The sequence below is a fragment of the Podarcis raffonei genome, chromosome 3 (assembly GCF_027172205.1).
Source record: "Podarcis raffonei isolate rPodRaf1 chromosome 3, rPodRaf1.pri, whole genome shotgun sequence".
Lineage (NCBI taxonomy): Eukaryota > Metazoa > Chordata > Lepidosauria > Squamata > Lacertidae > Podarcis > Podarcis raffonei.
In genome coordinates, this window is record NC_070604.1 from 53,539,247 (window position 1) to 53,566,080 (window position 26,834).

The following is a 26,834-nucleotide window of genomic DNA, read 5'->3' on the forward strand; positions in this document are numbered from 1 at the left end:
TGTTAGACCCCAAAACTAAGATATTATCAAGAAGGTATAACTTGCTGTTGAAATGGAATACTCAGGATGAAACGGTTAAATCTGCTATGATTAAACGGGCACAAGATGTTGGACATAACATTATGTTTGCTGACTGGGAACAGTTGTGGACCACAGGTATGAAATTTACGGCATGCAATGCCTTAAGAGAGAATATTATGAAAATGATATACAGGTGGTACATGACACCAATCAAGCTTGCAAAAATCTATCATTTGCCTGATAATAAATGTTGGAAATGTAAAGATAATGAAGGTACATTCTTTCTTTCACCTTTGGTGGACGTGCCCAAGGATTAAGGCCTTCTGGGAGATGATATATAATGAAATGAAAAAGGTATTTAAATATACCTTCTTGAAGAAACCAGAGGCCTTTCTCCTGGGCATGGTCGGCCAATTGGTGCTAAAGAAGGATAGAACTTTTTTATGTACGCCACAACAGCAGCAAGAATACTCATTGCAAAGTACTGGAAGACACAAGATCTACCCACGTTGGAAGAATGGCAGATGAAAGTGATAGACTATATGGAATTGGCGGAAATGACAGGCAGAATCCGAGACCAGGGAGAAGAGTCGGTGGAAGAAGATTGGAAGAAATTTAAAGATTATTTACAGAAACATTGTAAAATTAAAGAATGTTGAAATGATGTCGGAATGACATTAAGTGGTTTTAGCAGCAATGTTAAAAAAGATTATGTAAAAATGGATGGTTAACAGGTGAAAATGTAAAGATATAATATATTAAGATAAAGAATTAAGATAAAAACAAAGAGGGAAAGGATTTGCTGAAGTAACTTCTTGAACTGGAATACAAAAAAGGGAGGTGTGAGGAGGTCAGGGAAATAAGTGAATGAAAGGCAAGACATTGAAAGATGGATTTATTTTTAACTGTTTTTATTTCTTTTTCTGTATTTTGTATCTTTTGTTTCTTTTTTATTTTTATTACTTTTTTACTTTTGTAACCTTTTTTGAAATTCTAATAAATATCATTTAAAAAAAGAAAAGAAGACCCTGACGTAGAAATACCATATTTTTTTATATGCAGGATTTAATGGAATACCAAATCACTTCTGTAAAACTCAGCAGCTTAAAAGTGATTGTCTGAATTATTATCTCTTGTCTATATTAGTCACCAAGGAAAGCAAGAGTGAGCTTGATTACAGGCTGACAGGGACATGAGCATGTGTTTCCAACATGATAAACATTATTTTGCTCACTAGCCTTGTATGTACATTAAAGCTGAGGCCATTTCATAAGCTGTGTTATGAAAGGCTGATCACCCCACGTCTCTTGACTAGCAGGACATTCCTGGAATGACCTCCCTTTGCAGTGCATAGAAATCTAACGCTCTGTCTTAATTCAGGCTGCTTTCTTTCTTTCTTTCTTTCTTTCTTTCTTTCTTTCCCTTTTTCTTTTTTTCACTCACCCCTGCCAAATAGAAACACAGATTCAGTGCCCCAACTGATTTGGTGAGGGTCTCCTCCCACCACCCCTCATAACTTCCAAGGGCCATTATAGAAACAGCTGATCATGAAGCAATTCAACAAAAGATGGTCACTAGACAGCTAATACAGGGCATGACCATTATTAATTAACACTTCAGAGACTTGCAACAAGCTTGAGTAAATTAGGATTCTAAAGGCATGCAAGCTACAAATCTTCATGTCTGAAAGCATCTGAAATATAGGAGCATACTGAAGTGTAAATTACAACATTTGATTTACAGCACAGAGTTGTAAATCAACTGCATATGATTTTCTTCATTAACTCACACATTGGAGAGGCATAGAATGGATGCGATCTGTTCTAGTGGTCCTAGATCATGGGTGCAATGACTTTGAAGAGGGCAAATTCCGCAAAGCAGCATGGGCATCTGAAGGTGGCTACGGCACTCTTCAGAAAGAAAGCCACTGATTTAATATGGCCACTTCTCCTGACAGGGTTCCTCAATACTTTTGCTTCAAAAGGCAAAGTGCCACTCTCTCTGCCCTATTCCCGCTGCACTAAAAAAGCTCTTCAGTAAACTCTGAATTCAGGCATTCACTCTCTTGGGTATGCAAACACAAAATGGGGCGAGCAAATACATATCTGTTCTCCTTGCAAAGTCTTGCTCCGTCTGTTTCCTCTGTCCACATCAACTATAATTGTGCAATCCGAATGTGCCAATATGTGGATCCCAACTGAAAATAGCAACAGTCTAGAAGATTAGATTAAGTGGCGTACAAAAACTGAAGCAACAACAATTTAAATAAAATATTGCAAAAACACACAATTACATATAGAGATGTTACATTAATACAAAATTACTAATATAGATAAATCAGTATCAATTCATTTTCTTTCTGACACACCCTCCCTCTCACCCAGAGGACTCTCACTCAGGGCCCAAACAAACTCTCATCTCACCCACAAAAGTCTCACAATGAGAAAAAGTGGACATCACCCTGCTCTCTCACTCTAGACTTGCTTTTTATGGGCAAGCCCAAGGAGCATGGTACTTCCTCAGGCTATGTCTGATTCAGCTGCACTCTCCACCCCCAGTTCCAGGTGCAGCAGGATTGTTGACCCAGGAGGTCCAGAGGATGGGGAAAGGACCTCCACTCACAGCTCTTTCTTCACCCTCTGTCCTCTCCTCCTCCATCCATACTTTGTACCTTTGCCCATGTACACCCCCACACACCACAATGATTATTTATGGTTAGCAAAAACATTTTGCAGTGAGCAGAGCTGCAACTTAAGGACAAGCTCCACTATATCACTTTTCACTGGACAACAGAACCTGGAGCATCCCAGTTAATGATTAGTATTGGGAGACTGCCTTTCAACTGATAGAGGAGGACGGGAAATGACTATTTTTCTGTGCCTTTCGATATGTGTATCTTTTTTTTTATTGGTTTTTATTCATTTTGTAACATCGTACATTAAAACAAACAAAAGAGACATACATAACACATTAAAAAAGAATACATAAAAAGAATAAAAGAGAAAAATAATAATAAAAAGGACAAAAGAGAAGGGGAAAAAACGGAAAAAAACCTCCTGACATAAGACAACAACAGATTGACTACATTAACTACATAACACACAACACTGACTGACTTCCCTTCATCTTGTCTCCTTGTTAATATTTAAATCATAATAGTCTTTTAAGGTAGTTTTAGCTTTATCAATCACTTCTTCTTTATCAAATAAATGATCGTTCATTCTCCATCTGTACATACCCTGGGTCTTCCAATTTAAATGTAATATTATTGGATTGTGATCAGATAGTGTTCTAGGTAGTATTTCACATTTCGACACTCTTATTGTTAATTCTCTTGATATCCATATCTGATCTAGCCTACTCCAACTCTGATGCGGCTCTGAGAAGTGTGTGAATTGTTTTGTCATAGGGTTTTTATATCTCCATATATCTATTAAATCTAAGTTTTCCTCAAGGTCATTAAACGATCTCGGAAGTTTCCCTTGATTTAAATTCTTCCTTTTCGAGCTTCTATCTAATTCTGGTTTCGGCACTCCATTTAAATCTCCAAGTAGGACCAATTTGTTATTCTCTAGATCTAATAAAACTTGTTCCAATTTTTTAAAAAACTCCATCTTATTTGTATTTGGCGCGTAGACCGTTACCACGTTAAATTTTTCTCCCTGGTAGTTGATTTGTACTCCTAGGATTCTTCCTTCCTCGTCCTTACATATTAATTTAGGCTCTAATATCTCTTTCACATAGATTACTATCCCTCTTTTTTTCTTTGAGTCTGAATTAATAAATTCTATTCCCAACTTTTTATTTATTAAAATATGTTTGTGTTTTTCGGCAACATGTGTTTCTTGGCAACAAATCACATCGATATTTTTTTCTTTATGATTTTCTCAAATTTATTTCTCTTGGACTTTTCATTAAAACCGTTCACATTCCACGACAAAAATTTAAGGGTCATTTCAACTAACTACACTTTATCCTAATTTCTGGTTTAAATTCTAGTGCTTCTGTTTCCAATAGTTTCCACCTCTTCCCCCTCCTCTTCTTCCCCCGATCCCACATCCTCCGCTTCTTCCTCTGCTTCTTCCTCCCTCCCCTCCGCTCCCTCGACCTCTTTCCCTCCTCTCCTCCTCCAGAAGAAAGATCTGGAGGAGGAGAAAAAAGCATAGGGGAGAGGAGGGGGATATGTGTATCAATTAGATTCCATTATGCTTTTGTGTCAAGCTATACATACAGCAGAGCCTATTTACATAAATGAATTGGGCACTAATGGATAAATCCCTCCTCCCTGGAATATATGTACCTTTAAAATGTCTGATTAAGTGGAACAGGAAGGTGACAAGCTGAAATTGCAGAGTTATGAGAAGCTTAAAGGGAAGGTGCGAGACTGGTTACATTATTTTCAAATAAGAGAGGTTTACAATCAAGATAAAAAAATTGGTTTTCAGGTGGAAAAATCAAAGTTGGAAACAGAATTGTTAGAACCCAATGCTAAGATATTATCAAGAATGTATAATTTGCTGTTGAAATGGAGTACTGAGGAAGAAATGGTAAAATCTGCTATGATTAAATGGGCACAAGATATTGGTCATAATATTTTGTTTGCTGACTGGGAGCAGTTGTGGACCACTGGGATTAAATTTACGGCATGTAATGCCCTAAGAGAGAATATTATGAAAATGATGTATAGGTGGTACATGACCCCAGTCAAGCTTGCAAAAATATACCATTTGCCCGATAATAAATGTTGGAAATGTAAAGAAATTGAAGGTACATTCTTTCACCTTTGGTGGACGTGCCTGAGGATTAAGGCTTTCTGGGAGATGATTTATAATGAAATGAAAAAGGTATTTAAGTATACTTTCGTGAAGAAACCAGAGGCCTTTCTCCTGGGCATAGTCGGCCAATTGGTGCCAAAGAAGGATAGAACTTTTTTTATGTACGCTACAGCAGCAGCAAGAATACTCCTTGCAAAGTATTGGAAGACACAAGAATTACCCACTTTGGAAGAATGGCAGATGAAAGTAATCGACTATATGGAAATGGCTGAGATGACTGGCAGAATCCGAGACCAGGGAGAAGAGTTGGTGGAAGAAGATTGGAGGAAATTTAAAATTTATTTACAGAAGTATTGTAAAATGTATGAATGCTGATGACATTGAAATAAAATGAAGGGGTTCTAATAATAAGAGATAAAAATTTGAAATTTGGGAGGTAAAATATATAAGGATAAAGTAGTAGGATACGAATTTGCTGAACTAATTGTTAAAAAGGGATATAAAAAAGGGAGGCGTGAGGAAGTCAGGAAAATAAGTTAATTGAAGATGAATAATTAGAAAAGAGTGATTTGTGTTTTTCTTATTTTACTGTTTGTGTGTTGATTGTTTTTTCTCTCTTGTTAAACGTTTGTACTTTATGTATTGTGAAAGTTTGTATTGTTGTGTTTTATATTTTTTGTGTTCTTATTGTCCTATTTTTCTATTGTTAAACTGAATAAAATATTATTATAAAAAAAAAGTCTGATTAAGATGTTTTTAGAAGGCTTATAAAATAAGAGCATCAGTGAGGACCTGGCTTGGCAAAGGAGGGACCATTAGTCTCCCCCAGCTATGCCTGACTCTGTTCTCAGTGCAGAACCAACCCAGATCCTCAGAGAGGCAACGTCACCAGAGTTGATTATCCTGTCTGGGGCTGAGCTCTTGGGACAGATTAGATATTATGTTGGGGTAGCATTAGGCCCTCTGCCAACCACCTCCCTTCCTGAGCAGAGAGGTGGCCTCAGATCTGTTGTTGAAGACCCCTAGGTTGTAATCCTGGGAGACTAACATCCATTCCAAGGCTCAGTCCACCTTGCGCCCTAGACACATGGCAGGTCATGCACTTGGATTTGGCCAATATTACTTACAATGCATAACTACCTCTTCCACCTCCAATATCACAGAACGTTGGGAGCTGCATAGGCTGTTGTAATCAGGTAGTCCAACAGTTGAAGTTTCTTCTTGTCATTTGGGATCAGAAGGAAGTTGTGTTCCAGTTCAAGCCAATACAAGTTTATTGGCTGCTCTAACACTCTGAAACTAGCAGCTCAGTTTTAGTTCACATGGGAAGAAAATTCACACTACAGTCCTGATTTGAATATCTGATGGTGATCCATCATCGTTGAGTTATTGAATTTTATATTGGTACTAGATGATTCATAATAGTAACTAGGCAAAAGAGGAAAGCCTGTAATAGCAGATAGAAAATTGCCGTGAGTAGGGAGAGAGAGAAAATGATGAAACAAAAAGAAATAAACATATTGATTTTGTTTTACAATTGCTGGAATTATTAACAGATCAATCCTATCCCCTGCCCAGGAGCAGCAACTTATGACAAAGTAGCCTAGTCACCACGGCACCATTGGTCACACTGGGTGGGGGTCAAGGGTTGGGTTATGGAGGCTAGAATGGTGTCGTAATCAGGCCCAGTGCATCAACGGCAGCAATGGAGCTGGCTCAGACTATCAGAGGTGCAGTCATTAGGGGGGGAATTAATTTCAGCAATCACTACCAGTATGGCAGAGGCGCTGCTGTTCTTTACCTTTCTCTCCTTCTCTTTGCTAAAGTGGATTGGGGTCTAAAGTAGCAGACTGAATCTCTGTTTCTCAGACACTGAAAATGGCAGACTATGGAAGCCTGGACAAATTGCCACATAAAATCCTCTTGCATTTTTTTGTGTGTGTGTGTACACGCTGTTGAGGTTGGGTGGGGGTCCAGCGTGTGTAATATCACATCAAGGCTTTTTTGAAGCTGAACCGTCATTCTGAACTGGTAACTTAGTTTAGTTTTACTTTTAGGCTCTTGAATCCAATATGAAGAGGGATTCAGTTAAATGTTCTGTGGGGGGGTGGAATCCAGCTAACTTAGGGCTCAGGTTCATTTTAATTTTCTTATTGTAATCTCAGGGTTAGGTCCACAAAACACTACTTGTCACACTGTTTGAAAGTTAACTATTTATTATTGTCTCTTCATTTTACACAAACATGTACCGTATTTTTCGCTCTATAAGACGCACCAGACCACAGGACGCACCTAGTTTTGGGAGGAGGAAAACAAGAAAAAAAATATTCTGCATCTTAGAAGCCAGAAGAGCAAGAGAGATCGCTGCACAGCGAAAGCAGCAATCCCTCTTGCTGTTCTGGCTTCTGGGATAGCTGCGCAGCCTGCATTCACTCCATAAGACGCACACACATTTCCCCTTACTTTTTAGGAGGGAAAAAGTGAGTCTTATAGAGCAAAAAATACAGTATTTTCTTCTTCAGATCTGGTATTATTAGTGTATTGTTGATTTTTAAAAGTTAAAAAAGAAATAAATGAAATGACAATCAACAATGTATAAAATGGATTAATCAAAATGTAACTCTTCTTAACATATGAGGGGTATTTTACTTTGGTTCCTGTCATTCCAGTATGTAAAAAAAACAAAAGTGCTACATTTTTCAATAAAGTTATTATCTACATACCTACTTTCTCTAACTCCTATGAATTAATTTGAGCATATACACTCATGAAGATGCACATGCTGATCAGTAGTGGCAGGAAGCCACTGGGGGATCAACTATACTGCAGAGGTCCCAATCCAGAATTCCACTGCAGAGTCGATCCCTGCCCCAAGCAGGTCTTGCTGTAAGTAAAGATAATCTTTTTTCATGGTTGGTCGGAGACATGCCCACAAAATGATTTAATTTTTTTGGTCACCTGACATTGCTGTGATGACTGTTGATTGACAGTTGGGCAGCCTCCCCCACCTGTCAAAATGGTCTACAGGATGTGAGAAAAGTCAGAATCTGGCTCACCAGCCAAATCCTGTTCCTCACCTCTGTCCTAGAGAAAGAAGGGGTTGAAATACTTGAACAGTGTGAACTCTGGAAAATGTTAGAAAGCACAATTGCAGCAGTAAGGAGCCTGGAGAAAGGGATCCAGAAATCTGGGTGCAAATGGGCAAGTATCAGTTTGGTTAGGGAAACAATCTAGAAAGGTAGAGATGGATGGATGCATTTATTTGCTCTTATGGGTAAACTGTAAAATTAGTTCTCTTCTATGGATGATTTTTTTCCAAAAAGTGTTTTAACTGAATCCTTAAGCAAAAGCACAATTTGTTTTGGAGAAATTTGGTCAGATGCCTTGTTATACAATCCATGCCAAAGTGCCATACCACTCTAGCCAATATTTGGAGTAGGTTGGGCCAGTAAAAATAGGGAAGCTTAAAAAGCTGTTTGCTTAGCAGCCAGAGAAATATAAAAATATGGCAGCAGTGAAGTTAACAAGAATGAATCATAGATTCGTATAGTAGGAAGGGACCCTGAGGGTAATCTAGTCCAACCCTCTACAATGCAGGAATCTACACTAAAGCATCCATGCCAGATGGCCATCCAACCTCTGCTTAAAAACCTCTAAGGAAGTCCACCATCTCCTATGGGAGTCTGTTTCACTAGCAAACAGCTCTTATTGTCAGAAAGCTCTTCCTGATTTTTAGTCAGAATGTCCTTTCTTGTAACTTGAATCCATTAGTTCAGGTCCTACCCTCCACAGCAGGAGAAAACATTCTTGTTCCATTGTCCATGTGACAGCCTTTAGATATTTGCAGATGGCTATCATATTTTCTCTCATTCTCCTCTTTACTCAGCTAAACATACTCACTTGCTTCAACCATTCCTCAAAAGGCTTGGTTTCCAGACTCTTGCTCATCCTTCTCTGCACATGTTTCAGCTTATCAATATCCTTCTTAAATTGTAGCGCCCTGAACTGGTCACACTACAGATACGCTCTGACTAAGGCAGAATAGAACGGGACTATTACTTCCCTTGATCATTACACTATGCTTCTATTGATGCAGCCTAGAATAGCATTAGCTTTTTTTGCAGCTGCATCACACTGTGGTCTACCAAGACCCCTAGATCTGTTTCACATGTACTACTGGCAAGCCAGGTGTGTCCCATCTTATATTGGTGCAGCTCGTTATTCCTGCCTAAGTGTAGACTCTTACATTTGTCCTTGGTGAATTTCATTTTGTATGTTCGGGGCCCAGTTCTCCAATCTGTTAAGGTCATATTGAATCCTGATTCTGTCTTCATTTGCATTGTTTACTGCTCCCAGTTTGGTGTCATCTGCAAGGGTTGGCTTTCCTGGTTTGCTTTCTTCTCTTCACGTTCACAGTGCCATCTAAAAGCTGCACAATTGTAATACAGTCGTACCTCAGAAGTCAACCAGAATCCATTCTGGAAGTCAGTTCAACTTCCAAAGCGTGGCTTCTGATTGGCTGCAGGAAGCTCCTGCAGCCAATCAGAAGCCCTGTTGGACGTTCGGCTTCCAAAAGAATGTTCGAAAACCAGAACACTCATTTCTGGTTTTTGATTGTTTGGGAGCTGGAACATTTGACTCCCAAGGCATTCAGGAGCTGAGGTATGACTGTACTGTTTCTTAAACTCATAGTAGCTTATTGCCATCGCTGCAGCTGTTAATAATCTGATAATAATGTTCAAATCCTCTGGCACTATAGAGCTTAAATAGCAAAAGAGAACTGCAAGTGGATCCATATATAGTTCATATGATCCGCTTGCAGTTCTCACTTGGTCTTTAAGCTCTATTGTGCTACCTGAGGATTTAGAAGTTATCAGATTATTAATTTTTAGTTCAAAGGTGTGCTAGAGGAACACGCTTTCCAATGATTGTATCCCCCCAGAGGGCAGTCATGACGTCTGTCCTGGGGAACCTTCAAGGGTGCCAGCACTTACAAGTTCAGCTTTCTTGGAATAAAGTTCACTGGAGCCTGTGATGTCATTTTGATACATGGTTTTAATTACACATAGATACAACATGAGCATAAGATGAATGATCTAATTGCATTAACACTGCAACCGATTTTGCTTCCCCTTAGGATTCCAGGCTGTCTTCAGAGCCACAGCTATGGTTTCAACACAGAGAGCAAGTCTTCCCAGCTCCTGACCAGACAAGACCAGCTCCTGGACTGTTTTTCTTGTACCCCTAGAATGACATCCACCCAGGTGAGAGGTGAAAGCCTACCTCTTTCTTCTGGAGGCTTTACTATTTAGTTGTTTCTGTGGCAACATGGCCAACTCTTTAGGCATGTAAAAAGGGTGTTTAATAGGCTTGGCAGAGCCAGTAACTTAACAAAGAGACTTGTTTGACCCTTTCAGCAGTTTCTTCTATTATAGACTCCCATCTAGAAACATATATGGGGGTGGGGATACAAAAAAAAATTGCTAACTTTTGTGCAGACTTCCAACACTGATATAGGGCAGTTCTTAGGATGAGTTGTGGGTTCGGGGTCATTTCATACCTCACACTCCTTGGCAGTTTTATTTTTCTAGAAAAAGAGGTGCTGGGACAGAGTTCAGTGTGTTCTGGCTGAAAAAAGCCCTGCTTCTTGGGTAGCTATACCTCTACTTCCTACCAATAAAACTACCATGATTACTGAATTGTGTTGTGCTAAACCTGTGACTGTTTAAACAGCAATCTTCTGCTAGCAGTATATATTTCACAGAATTTCAGCTCCCTTCCCTCCCTACTACTAATTGGAGAAGATAAGAGGCAAGGTTGTTCGCCAAACTCACACACCCAGCTAGATTTACACCTTGCAGCAGCACTCCTGCACAGCATGGTAGGTACTGAAGGAAATTCATCGCCTGAGTTAATACAATATTCTGCCAAGTACTGCTTTGGCTCATTCTGTCTCAGCAGCATTTAAATACATTTATATGGAACAGTGGTGTGCCTGAAAGCTAATTTAGGCAGGAGAACAGCACATTTGATGGACAGTCAAATTTCAGCCGTACACGAGGGCTGCGTGTAATTAAAAAACAACACACACACTTGTGCTGATCTGAACAGATCCCATCCACAGCAAAACAAAGAATGGAATCCAGTTTAATTAAAGACTGGACCAGGAAGTTTGTTTTCATAGAAAATCTACATCTGAAAATATACTTGTAAATCTGAAAATAATCTTAAACAATAACAGCATGCCCCGAATGGGCCAAGCTAGTATGGGCTTGAAAGAAATTCATTAGCTCTTCCTAGGCTTCCAGTTTTCTATTCATCAACAGTGGGATAATAACCAATTAGTTTCAAAATGAGGATCCTTTAGGCCAAAAGGCAGGAGTAGGTTAATAAAATAAAACAAGAACAAAGTCTCTACAGGTTCTGCTAAATATTACCTGTATTCATGTTCAGAAGTCTCTCGTCACATGGTCTCCACTGAACACACCATCCATACCAAATATCCTACACTGATCAATCTTGTGCATGGAAAATCATGGAAACTATTCCTTGTATCTGGATTCAAGCATCCTCAGTGCTCCTTGCATATCAGACACCTTCTTCCAGATACCTATTATAACAATTTTTGCCCACCAATAGCTCCTTCTGCCAGCTTCTTTCTCTCTTTCCATCTCAAAGGAGTCCCCCAAAGTAGTGCGGCTTAGATCCCAGCATCCTTTAGTACTTCCACTTCCTAGCTCAGCATTTCCCAATCTGGTGCCTTGCAGATGTTGTTGGAATCCATCTCCCCTCAGCCCAGTCGGTAAGGCCAATGGTCATGGGTGCTTAGAGCTGTAATTCAAAACATTTGGAATACACCAGGATGGGGAAGGCTGTCTTTGCCACTTGCCTTCCTTCAAAACAGCAGGTACCTTGACCCTAGGCTCTTTACGTGGATTTTAGTACAAGTGGCCATCCCGCACTGGACTGTCTTGGTCTCCTCATGGGTCTGCAAATGTTTAAACGACAACCCTCCCCAAAATTAGCATGCCTCAGCCCCCCCAGAATTATATAAAGGTAAAGGTAAAGGTACCCCTGCCCGTACGGGCCAGTCTTGACAGACTCTGGGGTTGTGCGCCCATCTCACTCAAGAGGCTGGGGGCCAGCGCTGTCCGGAGACACTTCCGGGTCACGTGGCCAGCGTGACATCGCTGCTCTGGCGAGCCAGAGCCGCACACGGAAACGCCGTTTACCTTCCCGCTAGTAAGCGGTCCCTATTTATCTACTTGCACCCGGGGGTGCTTTCAAACTGCTAGGTTGGCAGGCGCTGGGATCGAGCAACGGTATAAGCAGCCCCTAATCATCGTAGATGCAACAACCAGCAATATTATTATTATTATTATTATTATTATTATTATTGAAAGATCTGAAAAAAAATAAGAGCTGCAAAAACAGAATATGAAACTGTAACATCAGAGAAAACCAGCCCCATCCCTGAAAACTGCAACGTCCACCTCCCTCCCTTTGACTGACCCAACCAAGTACAGACATAGGCTGTGTACACAACACTATGCATTTAAAGCATTTCACCCTCCCAAAAGAATCATGGGAACTGTAGTTTGTTAAGGGTGTTGAGAATTATAGCTCCATGAGGGGTAAACTTCATTTCTCATGATCCTTTGGAGTGATGTGGTTTAAAACTGTGTTGCACACACATTCACACACTCCTTCACACTCTCACACAGGCACGGCAAGCAGAAAGAGATCATAGCACTTCCAGCTGCACACAAGCAACCTGGGTGCTGTGGGAAGGAAATCTGCATGGAGAACCCAGAGATTTTCCAGGAAAAGGATCACAAGTCTTACTATGGCACTATGGAAACAATGCCTCCATGCAGACAAGTCTCATGACACTTAAAACAGTACAATTATATTCACGTCTCCAGGGGGAACCAGTGCTTTAAAGAGAAGGCGGGGAGATGTGGGCCACACGTACAGGAACAGAAGCTGCCAACAGCAGATTCACAACAGGCAACCTAGCAATGATATATTTAGATTTTAAAAAGGGTGACACATTGCAGTTAGCTCCCAGGCCCCTGCTTCAGAAACACCACCATATCTACAGAGATTTCAGGCATAGGTTCATGGCACGTCCCCTTGTAGCATCTAAGGGGCTAAGCCCATGAAATGTCTTCTCCCCCTACCCTGCCTCAGGACCTTATGGACCCAATCATAGGTAGATCAGTACTGAAGTGAAGGGGCTGCATGAGGAGTGATAGCTCCGTACAGATTCAACATATACAAGATCTTTTGGTACTGTCTTCCAAGGATCAGCTGAGAAAGGATGTAATGTGCACCTAAGCAAGCGCACACAATTCCCGAGGCAGATTTTAGAAGGGTCTTAAATCAAACAACAGTTCAGGTCTGTGGAATTCATTCTGTTTCCACTGAAGCCCAAAGTTTACACATGTCTCATCACACAGCTGCTTGACTTCAACTTTTTATTATTATTACAAACGTATATTATTTTTGTTTAAAAAATTCACACTGAAGCAATTCAATTTAATTACAACAAAAAATAAAAATGATGTAATGAACAAAAAGCATAGTTTTAACAGTCTTCTGGGACATCATGAAAACAGTAAATGCTTTATGAGGGCAAAGCCTGACAGTTCAGTGTCTTGTAACTGCCCAGCAGAGTTGGTGGATGTTTCTAGCTTGGTACTGAGCCTCTCCCACTGCAGGGCAGGAGGTGAGGTGAGCTGGGTGGCAGCAAGAACTGGACTCCCACAGTGACATCCTATCCTATATTTGCGCCACTTAAGCTAGTTCAAGGTTAATCATATTCGGCAGTTGCTAGATAGCTGCCAGATTCTTACAGTTTCACTTCAGCAACATAGCCAGTTGAGATCAATGCTTGGTGACAAGGAAGAATGACTGACCTCCAGACAGAAGCAGGAAAGGGCCTGTATGTGTGTGTGTATGTCTTCAATGGGGCTGGAGGTGTACTTTCTAGGACTCCCCTACATTGTTGACTTGAACGTAATTATCCTAGCTTGAGCACCCCATGAAATCCCAAGAAGTGAGAGTACAAATCTGGATTTGGAAGGGTTTCATTTTAATTTTGCAAAACTCAGCAGCCACTATAAAGTACACTGCCATACGTGGGGCATCACTGTTGAGCTGAAGTTGCATAAGAGAGGATACAGAACTATATAATAAAGACACAAGAATAGAAGATGAATATGTGAAATTATATATAAAATAAAACTTATGGCAGGCACCCTTCCACAGTGAGGAAATACAACTAAAAACCATTTTAAAAGCATACTACATGACAGATATAAAACATTATTTAAACTGCTGTTAAAAAGGGACACCTTCAGTCCACATTGTGTAATACTTTTTAGTGTCTACACAAGACAGATTTTCTTTAAAAAATTAAATAGTATTAATTTACTACTAAATATTTAGGAGATAACAGTGCATTAAGGACTTTCCCCCCATAAAGCAATACACATCGTTCTTGTGTGGCAAAACATATAGATTACACATGGACTTTATGTACAATATGTTTCTTTTATCTTAAAACAGTTATCGTTGCTTAATGTTGCTTAAGTACCATCACTGAAGATTATGAAGGGGAACTAAGCTTATTATGTTTATATAAAATATCGTACATAATCAAATACTTCAAGCTTCCACCTCCCCAACCTCAGGATGTCCTCCCATCCTTCCCACCCCAACCCCACCCGAAAAGATACAGTGTCACAGATATAGTGTGCAGGACTTGCAGCTTTCACAAAATTCTTCCTTCATTATGCAGTCTATGCTACCAATACATTTCATCACTGCTTTGCTAATCCTATTTCTTTGCTCCTTTTCTCTGAAAGCTGAGAAGAGCAACATTGTAAGAATGAGGCTTGAGCAGCTGTTTCCCAAAGTAGCAAGACAGAAACCAACCAAGGTCGATTCCACGTCCACTTCTAAGAGCCGATGAGATAGGAAAGAGAAACTTATTATAGGTGACGTCAAAGCTGCACATGCTAGTAAGAATGAGTTGACAGAGCTGCACAGTTATGAAAATGTCCATGTTCTGTGTTTCCTTAACATACAATATATGATTTGTCTTACATTACATTTTTGTTTCATGAAATTCCCCCTGAAACAAAGCTACCTCACCTTGGCTCGCCTTAGCCCTGCAGTACGTGAGACACTCATTTATTATACATATACAGCTCACTGCAATAGGCCAAGTATGCCCCAAAAAGCCAAAATACAAATACAGAATGAGTGCAGTAAACATTTCAGAAGTGTAAACCTATACTTTCATCTATTCCCCTGCCAATGCTTATTTGGAAGGCCATGAAGTATTACTTAGCACAGCTACATTTGTGTGTACAGACACCATGGGGAAGTGGGGTATATAGCAAGCAAGCAATTTGCAACTATCGTCAGTACAAACAACGATCATGGCCATCCTTCTAGGGGACTGGAAGCTCATGGAGATAAAGCACATTCAAGACAGGTCGTCACACTGCATGCACAGAGGAACCCACACTCGGACAGAGCTTGCCGCAGATGCTGGACTGTAGCAAACGGGAGGTTGGGGGACAGAGCAACAGAGGGAGAAGAGGAAAATGAGCAATTCACAAGCCAATCAAAATAAAATTAAATCTCCTAAGCTGCTCACCAAACATTAGCTTGGGTGCAGGAAGACATGGAGCCGGTAGAACATTTTCACTGAAAGCTGGTGCAAAAGAAACATTACTTCAGTAAAACAAAACTAGTGTAAGATACATGATGCATAAATGTATGTTTGTATCAAATAGAATACTTTTTGTTTTGTCCCCCTGTTATGGGTATGCTATGATAATTAATTTTTGGCTCTCTCCAGAGAGCCAGTTGGTATCAACAGCAAATGGAACAATGTCAGTGACTAGACAACTGAGCTTAAAATGAGCTGACCTTTTAAAGTTTAAAGTGGAATCACACACAGTCCTGGGATAGGATAAATTTATTACTCGTGGGATTAAAATAGTTCCTCCCTCAAGAAAACTGGCCCATCCCCTTGTTAGCTTACTGCAATCTTAGTGCAAAGATTTGGTGATTTTTATATCAATTCAGATCAGAACAGAGATTGAGCATGAGCTCCTGCTAGACAGCAGGGGTAGGCAGAAGGCAGATCAGGATCTATTGGTAGATATGTAGATGGCAGTTTAGCAAGAGTTTGTGATTACCAGTTGTTTAATAACAACAACAAAATAACATTTCCCAAACACATTAAGCTTGTGAAATGTTAACCAGAAGTAGACTTTTGTGTGAAAAGACTGTGAGCCCAGTCCTGTCCTGGTACAGAAAACACATTTGTAAGCTCAGAATGCTCAAAGGCACTCTTCCTTTAATTTTAACTATATGGCTCTGGCTGATAGATTTTGGGGTTCCAGTAAAAAGTAAAGTAGATTCAACAAGCCTGAAGTCTGCAAACCCCCTGCTATACCATGTAAATGCTTATAAATGCATACATCAATAACTGGCTCTTCCCTGTACCTCTTTATTAATTATTATGACAAATACAGGGTGCTGCATGTATATTCTAAAATTTATGCCTTTTCCATTTTAGTGCAATAAAGTCAGAGGAGCTAAAACCATTCTGCACCAAGGTAACCTGAATTCCACACAAGAAAAAGCTGGATTCTGCAGTCTGTATAAATACTGCAAATTAGCAGACATGTTGGACAATGTATTTGGCTTTTGCTAGTGATGGGGAAGGGAAGCCACTAATGGGCACTCAAGATTTAACCCTTGAAAATCCTATTCAGCTCCACTTCCTCACCATCTAGCGTTTCACTAAGCATTGCTGACAAACTTTATGCCTATCTTCATATTCAGAAAGGCAATAAACCTGTTTTTTTTTAAAGAGAGACCAGGGTGGGGGGTGGGCTCAGAATCACAAGATGCTGAACTGCAGAAGATATACAGCTTTTACTAGCTGTAATTCTGGGCCTCTTAAAAAAACAAAACAAAGGGAGATGCCTCAAAGTATGGTCTCTGATCACAGGTACTTGATACTGAGTTTGATATACAGATCTACCCGTGAAAGCGACCAGGCAGAAGGGGACTGAAGGATAGCTTCAGACTCTTAATCTCATGACCGTGGTCTTGAGCCCTACACTGGGTGAAATATTCCTGCATTGCAGGGAACTGAACTAGATGATTTTTGTGGTCCCTTTCAACTCAACAATTCTATGACCTATGACTTTCTTGTACCCTCTTCTCCCCAGTAGCCCTTGGAGCATGCCTTAAAATATGAGTAGATGCCTCTGTCTGAGCTTCTGTGAGCTCCCTCTTCCATCTTGGACCCCTTTGCCAGAACCACCCCACTCAGCTAAGTGCCATGATCCTCAGAGGAGAATATTCAGGGGTGCTCTGACCTAGTGGGGAGAGGATGGGATGGTCAGTTTCTGCCCACCCCTTCCATAGGTGGATCTTTAGATCCAACCCAATGGCTCTCCAGTATTATGCTCTGGTGATGAGCTGAAATCCCCTCTGTTAGCTGCCTATCCAATACACCAACATCCACAATATGTCTGACCTTAGGAAAACAGTCGTTTCAGTACAGCCTCACTTACCTAGCACTTAACCAATTTAGGTTAATCACACCAGTGGTAAGATGGCAAAACATGCATTTTCCCACATGAGAAGGCTAAGCACTTCCAAGACATTGCTCAACAACTTCAATATTTGATCTGGTTCAAATGGATAATGAAGGTTAGTAATAGTAAAAAATAAAAATGGCTTGTCCAGGTTCATGATTGCAAGTGTCCTGCAAGTAGGCAGCAGTTCATGCCACAAATGTGCTAGTCTCTTAAGGTGCCACAGCACATGTTGCCCTTTTTTGCTGCAAGTTACAGAACCATCTACATTTAGCAAACAAAACTTAGAAGGTAAAACATATACTAAAAAGATGCTCTGTCCCTCTTGACAGCCCCCCAAAGTAGTAGCACAGTCTCCTTGTTTGCCCTTTTTCTAGTTGATGCTAAACTCCTAGGGCAGAGTTCCGAAAAACAGATAAACATTGGAGAAGACACCATTGCATGTACGAAAAACTGCTAGAGAAGACACCATGGCATACTCTTGTCCTACTGGAGCCACAAAAGAGTTTGCCTTCCACTTCACTGTTATGCCTTAATTTAAAGCAAAGCTTAGGTCAACCCACTTGGAAGATAATGGCAAATGATCTATGGGAGCTCATCTGAATAATAAAAACAAACATTCATAATCTTCTGTTTGGTGTTCAGTCCAAACACATAACATGTAATAGTTGCTGCAGAGACTTGGGTTGTATATTTTTCTTTTCTTTCTTTTCTTCTTTTTTTTTAAAGACCTCATCTGAAAACTAGACTAATAAAAAAGGGAATAATAAAATACTCTGGAACAGTAAAATCTGCTGTTCTTGACATCCATGAGCAAAACGGTAATATCCTGTGAAAATAACATAGTGCTTTTAAAAGGTGCATTATACCTGTATAGCTAAACGGGTTTGCCTAGTAAAAAACTAACTATATACAAGCTTGAAAAGCCTGGGAGTTCAACGTTTCAAAACTTTAAAATCCTGGTAAAGGGATTTGAAAAAGATAAGATTTATGGCAATTACTACAACACAAGAAAGGTGCACCAGGAATCCTTCAAAAATTCCATAGGTTAAAGAAGTTTAAGTGCTGGGTTCAGATCAGACGGTTTCATTCGAGTAACCACAATGGAACGCATGCGAAAGCAAGCTGAGGGGAAACTTCACAAGAATCTCCTTTATGGCAAAAAAAGAGAGGATAAAAAGGTCTCTTGTCTCAAAACAATTAGTTAATAAAAGTTCTCCTTTTATAATTGTTAACTTTAAAATCTGCATCACAGTTTTGCATTTTTGGTTCTTCTCATGGTTATGAACTTCATATTGCTGGAGTCCGCCAACTGCTAGTTCATTCCTTTCTAACACCGTCTATGTGCTCTCCTCAGTATCGGTGCGACTGGTGAGACTGATGGTACTGAGAGCTCTGCTGAGATGATGTAGAATAGCCCATTGTACTCTGGGACTGAGAAGATCCCTGAATGTTGCTTTGGTAACTCAGGCGTGAACTGGAGTGCTAAAGGAGGGAGGGAAACAAAACATGTTAGAACATTTTGGTGGGCAGGAATTGCTCCAAAATGATTTTTCAAAATGTTAATGCTGATGATCCCTGTCTTTTCTCTCAGATAGATTTACACTGGGCAGGGAAACGAGACAGGGATTTATACTGTCTGCTACCCCCACCCCCACTTTTTTCTTTTTTCTTTTGCTTTATGTCAGGGAACTGACATCGGAGCCAGGAGTGGAGGCAAGGCTCCCAAGCGATGCCGGAGAAGGGCCCAGCAGGGAGAGAGGGGACTCATCGGCCGGGGAAGGAAATCAGCATAACACCAGGGATAAAGGGGGGGCGGATGGGGGAATCGGAGAAGGGGCTCCAGCACAGGATCTACCCACACTGGAAGAATGGCAGATGAAGGTGATGGACTACATGGGCCTGGCAGAAATGACGAGCAGAATCCGAAACCAGGGAAGAGAAGCGGCGGAAGAAGAATGGAAAAAGTTTAAGGACTATTTAAAGAAATATTACAAAATTAATGAAAGTTAGAATGATGTTGGACTGGAAAGTAAATGGTTACTATTAGCAACGGTTAAGACAAGGAGAATAAGGAAGATTAGTTTAAATTCAAAGTAAAATAAGGGAAGATTTGCTGAGTAGTTGATTAGAATCTGGAATACAGAAAAGGGAGGCATGAGGAAGTCGAGGAAGAAAGGTTTAAGAAATTAGGATATGAAATGGTACTTGGGGTTTTTTTTTTTGGTTTTTTTTGTTATTGTTTGTTTATGTATTTGTTGTTGTTATGTATCGTTTGTGTGATTATAAAAACTGCTTAATAAAAATATTATAAAAAAAAAAAGAGAAGGGGCTCCAGGACTCTTCGCCGGAGAGCAGCGGGGAGAGCACAGGTCCTCCGCTACCCACACCCACCCTGCGCAGAAGACTTCCGCGCAGGTAAAGTAGGCGTAGACTTGGCGTCAAAGAACTTCTTTGCTGGAAGAAGTTCAAGAAACGCCCACTGACGGATTCTGCTAGCGACTGAAACAGCCACGAAGTGAAGGGCTGTCCAGCCAGGAAAAGGTTTAACCAGGCAACCTTGCCAAGAGTGGCGGCAACTTACGCACGGGCAACCCCATATAACCATTACACTTTACTAATAGAATGTCTGGATTATTGCTATTGAAGAAAACATATGGTTGGATCCAGAGAACTCTGCTCATGCAGCGGGGTGGTTCCTGCCTCCCCGTTTTTGCACTGTGCAATTTCCTCACACACAACCTAACACAGAAAGCCTGGCCAAATGGCCAGGGATTATCTACAATTATGTGAAACACGGCATGGAGGAATCCACAGAAATCACTTGGTGGAACTTCCATAGGAGGTCTCGGTATACAATTAAGAGATTATAACAAGAAGGTATAAATCTACACTGTTAATACTGTTATCACTCAAACACTGCACAGGAGCTACTGTAGATTTTAAAAAGCTATACTGTACAGAAGTTTTATTTTAGACAATGAACCAAGAAAAGGTTCTATGTGATTATGATGCTCCAGTTAATGATAGCAAGAGACAGCTTACTATATGCAGTTATACCTAGATTTCATGAGACTTGGAAGCCAGAGGTATTTCTTTTTATAGCAATATAAAGCTTTACTGAAAGAACAAAATTGAATTATTGGGGGAAAGGAATCAATAGAGTCATACAGCAAAAATAAGGTCAAAGTCTATCAGCCGAAAGGGCAGCTTGTGATGTTCTAATTATTTATTTCATTCATTTATTGCAATATCTTCAGAATTTCTAAGCAGTTTACTTAGAGGCTTACAATATGAAATGACAAGATTGGCTGCAGTTTATCAAGTAAGAAACACTGGCTTTATGATAGACTGATGTCACCACACCACTAAAAGCAATTCTGTGGTTGCAATTGATAAACATACAAGTATGACTAAACATTCAGAAATGAAGGGTTATGTCTCAAATATCAATCTTGTGATGGATCTGTTGTGTGCTGCAAGAATAAGGAATTTCCTTCCATTAATGGAAGTCTTAAAATATGGCAAATGGCAGAAGGGGATAAGAATGAGAAAGGGCTATAAAGATAACAAATGCATACAAAACCAGTTCCTGTTTATTTAATATTGGAATAAGAAGCATAATTATTCTGTAAATTTATACTGGTTTAGTTACTTAAATGATATACAGTAGTATTTTTTTTTAAAGTTTCCAATATGAATCTTTTTCAGTATGGTTTTCAAAGCCTACTTTTTCTAATTTACTTTCTTCAAGATGGCAAGCACTACTGTATATAACCCACTTGTTCAGAGGAGCCTAGCATGCTTGGGAAACCATATAAATGTTCAGCCAAGACCAGCACAACTGGTGACTCAACAAGCTGAACACAGGACATCAGCCTTGGGACAATATTCTTCCAAGGGTCCTATAAACTTTCTGTATTCAGCTTGGATAGGTAGCATTATATGTCTGGTAAGCTTAACTGGGTATCTTAAATCACATGCTCAGCAGGTGTGGCAAGGCAGAATAGGGTAACAGGAGATGCTACAATAAATCTGAAATATTATTTCTCCTATCCCCTCCAAACTGCATTGGCAACTTATGCATGTTTTGAAACTATTGAAATAACCAGCTATTAAGGCAGATCGAATGTTCTTAACTAGGTCCTTTCCTTACCTCCAATTAACTTAACATAAAAATGAGAAGGCTTAATGATATTAGTATTCTACATAAATATAGGAGGGAAATTCATAGATCTTCATATTAAATCTAACCTTTCAACGAAATAACTGCTCTTCACCATTTATTTTTCTGTTTTTGAGAGTAAAATGTCCTACCAAAGCTTCTATGGAGGAAGCAGAGCAAAACAAATTCTGTGGCAACAACTGGGATTAATGTAAACTTATAGATGATTCCAAAATAGAGAATGAATAATTGGCCTGGGTATCAAAGCAGAGATCCAAATTCTTCAAGCAGTGTTTGAGTGACATTTCAATGTCTTTCCTGCAGTCTGATTCCAGGAATGCATGCACTGGCAGCTCAGCTGTAAATTTTTGAATACATCTAAAGGTACAATGTTCACTTAATGAAAAGACCATTATCCATGAAAGCTAATATACGCTACCAGTTTTGTATGATGATGCTATCATATGACTGTTGTTGCAATTACGCCTCAAAAAGGTCATGTGGATTTAGCTGTCTGCTAGAGATGATTCACATAACCCTAAGTGAATATGCACTAAACTAGGTCATATGAGTGTCTTACAACATATCCCCAAATTGTTGATCACTGTCAGCCTTTGATGAGCTGACTGAAACCTTGTCCTCAATGCAGCAGTTTGGATGTAAGGCTGCTATCTCTTTCATACCCTCCAGGCTCAACAATATTGAAATTTAGCAGACAACGCTTTCCCAGCATAATGGGGGCGGGGGTGGAATTCACCTCCTTACTTCACATGTGCTGTTAAAGGATGTAGGAAAACGACCAACAAACTGCACAGCGACCTGATCTGGGTGCATGACTGCTTTGGTGCAGATGGGTGGGAAATCTGTGGTCCTTCAGGTGTTGGATGATAATTCCTATAATTCCTGACCACTGGGCATCTTGGGTCGGAGTTGGAGTCTAACAACATCTGGAGAGTTCTCCATCTCTGCTACAGCCTAAAAGTTCACCACATGGCTCAGGTGTGACAAAGGGCAACTGTCGCTACAGCATGTTCCAAATGAACAAAAACCGTACCTGATAATCCGAAGGTATGACAGGCCCGCCTGAATTAGTGCCTGAAGGCCCTATGCGTGGTTTCTTATTTGGAGGCACCTGGTTGAGGCTGGAGTCCTGGCTATGCTGGAGACCTGCCCCAGTACCGCCACCTCCTGCTCCACCTCCCCCTGTAGTTCCATTTGTCTGGGTGCTGTTCTGCTGCTGCTGAGGTGCTGCTTGCTGCTGAGGTGCTGTTTGTTGCTGATGTTGGTTCTGCTGCTGTTGATTCTACGAGATTGAACATGGGAGGGAAAGCCAGAGTTTGCATGAGTATGTTTTAGCAATTTCTTCAGTCCACACAAATTTACACAAGATTGTACTGGCTATGAATACTGTTTATATACTGTTGTCAAGGGTGCTTCACAGCCAAAGGAATGCACATGGCAGATACTGTAGTTAACTCTTTATTGTCAATGATAATATAGTCGTTTCTACAGTTCTGGAGACCTACGCACACCAATCTAGCAGCTAGGCAGCATTCTGGGGTCTGAGCCCTATGGAGCAGCTGCCGTAATAAGGGAACCCTCCCCCCCCCCACCAGTTTATGTACCTTCCTCAGAGGCTATGCCTGCATAGAAGCTTCCATTGCTCATTCCTTTTCAATTCCCTCCTGGTTCTGGGACACAGAGGTGCAGGAGATGGTGGGGAAGCAGATGGCCTGACACTTGCCTGACCTGCCTCTTCCTCCTGTTGTTCCGCCCCATCCTGTGCTCCACCCTCCAGCACAGCAAAAGCATCTTAGAGGCAAACTAGCTCACTCTTCAACCTCTCCCTTGTTTGTAACACCTGAGCTCAACTTTTGTAGGATTTCCATAGCATTACATATAAAGTGGGGTTAATAGTGAGAAAGTAAGAATTAAACAGCCACTTAAAAAAAGAAGAAGCTTTGGTGTCAATTTCTTTTCCCATGTCTCTCAGTGTAATAAAAGGGTTTCATTGTTTACAATCAGAAGGCTGAACAAAAGGCAACACAAAGCAAAAGGAATTTCCACCACCAAGGATACAAAACTCTGTTTTACCACTGCGAGAAGTTACAATTGAAACCATGTTTGTGCTTTTATTGCAAAAGATGTCATGTCACTATTAAATGGGACCAACCTGCCAGGACTACAGTTTGCAATTGTTCATCAGGTTTATGGCCAAAGGAATGTGCTCTTGGCCAAAGATCAAAGTAGTTGACTGAAATGTAGCCCTGTGAACCAGGGGTAAAAGGGAAATTGGTTTATTTGCTTTTGTTAACACCTGAAATGATTAAAGGCCATTTTAGAGTGAGGGGGGCGGGAATTCTTGTAACAAGAATTAGCTTAACCTAAGACCTGAGAGTTGAAAAACTGTTTTGAAAATATATGACCAAACATGCATATCCTAAACTAGCTGTTAGGGATGCTGGATGCTTCATCATGTCACAAGAACCTCCTACTGTTTCTGCTTGTGGCTATGTGATTGGAAATAGCCAAGTGCTGGGGCTCTCCTGGAGGTCTAAACATCAAATTTGGGTAAGCCAAAAGTATGGACAATAGCACTAGTGAAAAAAGCTAGCCTTTAGGGGAATGCTGCTAAGGGAAAATCAGTTCCCTTCTCATTTTACAACACTGGGCAGCCCTTCATTGAATATATGTGGCAGGAGGATTGTGCAAAGAAGCCACCCCAAACATATGGAAGAATATGGAATCTTATGGACTAATTTAATTTGTGTCAACTCTGCATTCTTTGTTTTATGAAGGTCTGTGGACACCAAAGTCCTCTTGTTGTATGTGTTTTTGTAAATGGAAAATCAATCAAAAAACTTAAACAAAAAACCACCCAAGTCAAGGCCCTCTGCTACCCAGAATATAGGGCATAAAGGGCTGGAGGGAAATTTCTCATCAACTGAAAGATATAATCATCAGATGATTAGAGCTAAAAGCATCCTCTCTTGCTTCCTCCAGCCATGTGTTACTAAATTAGCTGTTCAAGATAAATCAACCCATGCCCCTGTAAAGGATCAGGCGTGAAAATGCTACATATTTTAGAAATGTCCCATGACACTGTGCTGGGATAGTCTTGACCAGGAATGTGTGTCTGATACAACCCCCTGTGTTCTGTCAGTGTTTCTGCCAAAGAACCATATTTTCTTCTTCTTTACTGTTAGTTGAGTAATCTTTGAACTATACCTTATCCCCCTTCTCCTCAGGTTCATCCTCATTGAGAAATTCTCGTTTTGGGTAAGGAATCTGGCAGCCAGCAAAAACACTGAGGCAGAGAAAAAAAAAACATTGAGGGAGTTATCCTTGAATCTTGCATTTATTTAAAAGTGCTACAATCTTAATGGGACTGTGGGTTAAACCACAGAGCCTAGGACTTGCCGATCAGAAGGTCGGCGGTTCGAATCCCTGCGGCGGGGTGAGCTCCCGTTGCTCGGTCCCAGCTCCTGCCAACCTAGCAGTTTGAAAGCACGTCAAAGTACAAGTAGATAAATAGGTACCGCTCCGTGGGAAGGTAAACGGCGTTTCTGTGCGCTGCTCTGGTTCGCCAGAAGCGGCTTAGTCATGCTGGCCACATGACCCAGAAGCTGTCTGTGGACAAACGCTGGCTCCCTCGGCCAATAAAGCGAGATGAGCGCCGCAACCCCAGAGTTGGTCACGACTGGACCTAATGGTCAGGGGTCCCTTTACCTTTACCTTACTGCAATCCTAATGATTTCATTTGGAAATAATACAAAACTACAGTTTAGTGTTCCATGAACAAGCTTTGGCTAATGAATTTCACATCACACACACCTCGCCAAGCATGGATGTAAAAATGTTGGAATTTTTTTTAGTTCATTTTAAGCTACCTCTGATTACTCATTGGCCATGTTGGGATGTCATCATAAACTGTGTTTTATCATGATGTAAATGAGTCTAGTTTCCCTCTGGGCTTACATGTTCTTCTCCAGTGATGTGGCTGTGAGAAATTTGGGAACATTCACTTCCATTTTTTCTTAACGGCAGCTTTTCATATTGTCCAAATCTGACAAAGCTGTGTTTAATCTTAACCATAGTTTGGAGCAAGTCCACTTCAAACCATGGTTCATAAGCTAGTGTGTTTCAAGCTACAATTAATATTAACCACGGTTTAGGGGTGAAGGGTCAACTTTCCACTGCAGCTGCATTGTTCAAGAAGGTTGCATTGCCCCAACACTTAGGCTTTAAAAAATGCATTATATTTAAAAATGTCCTCCATGTTTTGTTGTTTAGGCGTTTAGTCGTGTCTGACTCTTCTTGACCCCATGGACCAGAGCACGCCAGGCACTCCTGTCTTCCACTGCCTCCCGCAGTTTGGTCAAACTCATGCTGGTAGCTTCGAGAACACTGACCAACCATCTCGTCCTCTGTCGTCCCCTTCTCCTTGTGCCCTCAATCTTTCCCAACATCAGGGTCTTTTCCAGGGGTCCTCCATGCTACAAATAGGCTTAAAGAAAGCCCACTGCAGGAACTGATAGAATGCTTTTTTCCCCAACCATGCTCTGCTATGGCTCCCAACCAAACCAAGAAACTATGGGAAGTATGTCTCATTGAACTCAATGGGACTTACTTCAGAGTAGGACTGTACCATTGGCTGTGCTGTATACAAATGAAGTTTATGTACAGAGGAAAAACCTGTAAATAATGCATAACCCATCATGTTTGCAAGTTCTCTTCACTTTTACTAAATTTGATAACTCATAGGGAAATCTCTGTCCATTTAGTGAACTGCATCATCAAGCTGACTGTCTCCTGGAAAAGGCAAGTGATCAAATGTAAGTTTTTCTTTTTTTATCCCTTGCACTCAGCTATTCCTTACTGAATGGAGAAAGCATACTTTCACTTGGTACGTAAGTAGGTGTTTCAGGGATATAGGCAGACAAAAATTCTGCCTTGTGAACTATTTAGACCTATTTATTTTTATATATTCACAGGGCACACATATAGCCAAATTTACCGTTAACAAGAAGGGGAAAGCTCTAAAGAAGGAAATGGTTAGCAGAGAGACATACTCTGATGTAGGCAGTGGGTCCTCCTGGAAGTAGGGATCCTGCAAAGCTTGCTCTGAGGTAATTCTTTTTGTAGGATCCATAGTGAGAAGTTTTTGAAGCTGTGTAGCACAATATTAGAGAAAGTAAGATTATATGAATAGCACTCACTGGGTTATATGCCAAAATA

General features: G+C 40.5%; 2 protein-coding genes across 7 annotated transcripts in view; both read right to left on the bottom strand.

Annotated features, from left to right (window-relative positions):
- Nucleotides 1–26,834, bottom strand: part of LOC128410440 (uncharacterized) — a 150,559-nt gene that overhangs the window by 30,825 nt on the left and 92,900 nt on the right. The window lies entirely within an intron of this gene.
- CDK19 (cyclin dependent kinase 19) overlaps nt 18,632–26,834 on the bottom strand; it is a 73,920-nt gene continuing 65,717 nt past the window's right edge. For all 6 annotated transcript variants that reach the window (XM_053381676.1, XM_053381680.1, XM_053381677.1 and 3 more), the window contains 4 exons: nt 26,669–26,766; nt 24,825–24,903; nt 22,651–22,899; nt 18,632–18,916 (listed from right to left, as the gene is read on the bottom strand). In XM_053381676.1, coding sequence (XP_053237651.1) covers nt 18,785–18,916; nt 22,651–22,899; nt 24,825–24,903; nt 26,669–26,766 — 558 coding nt within the window. In that variant the 3' untranslated portion in view covers nt 18,632–18,784. The remainder of the gene's footprint in view (nt 18,917–22,650; nt 22,900–24,824; nt 24,904–26,668; nt 26,767–26,834) is intronic.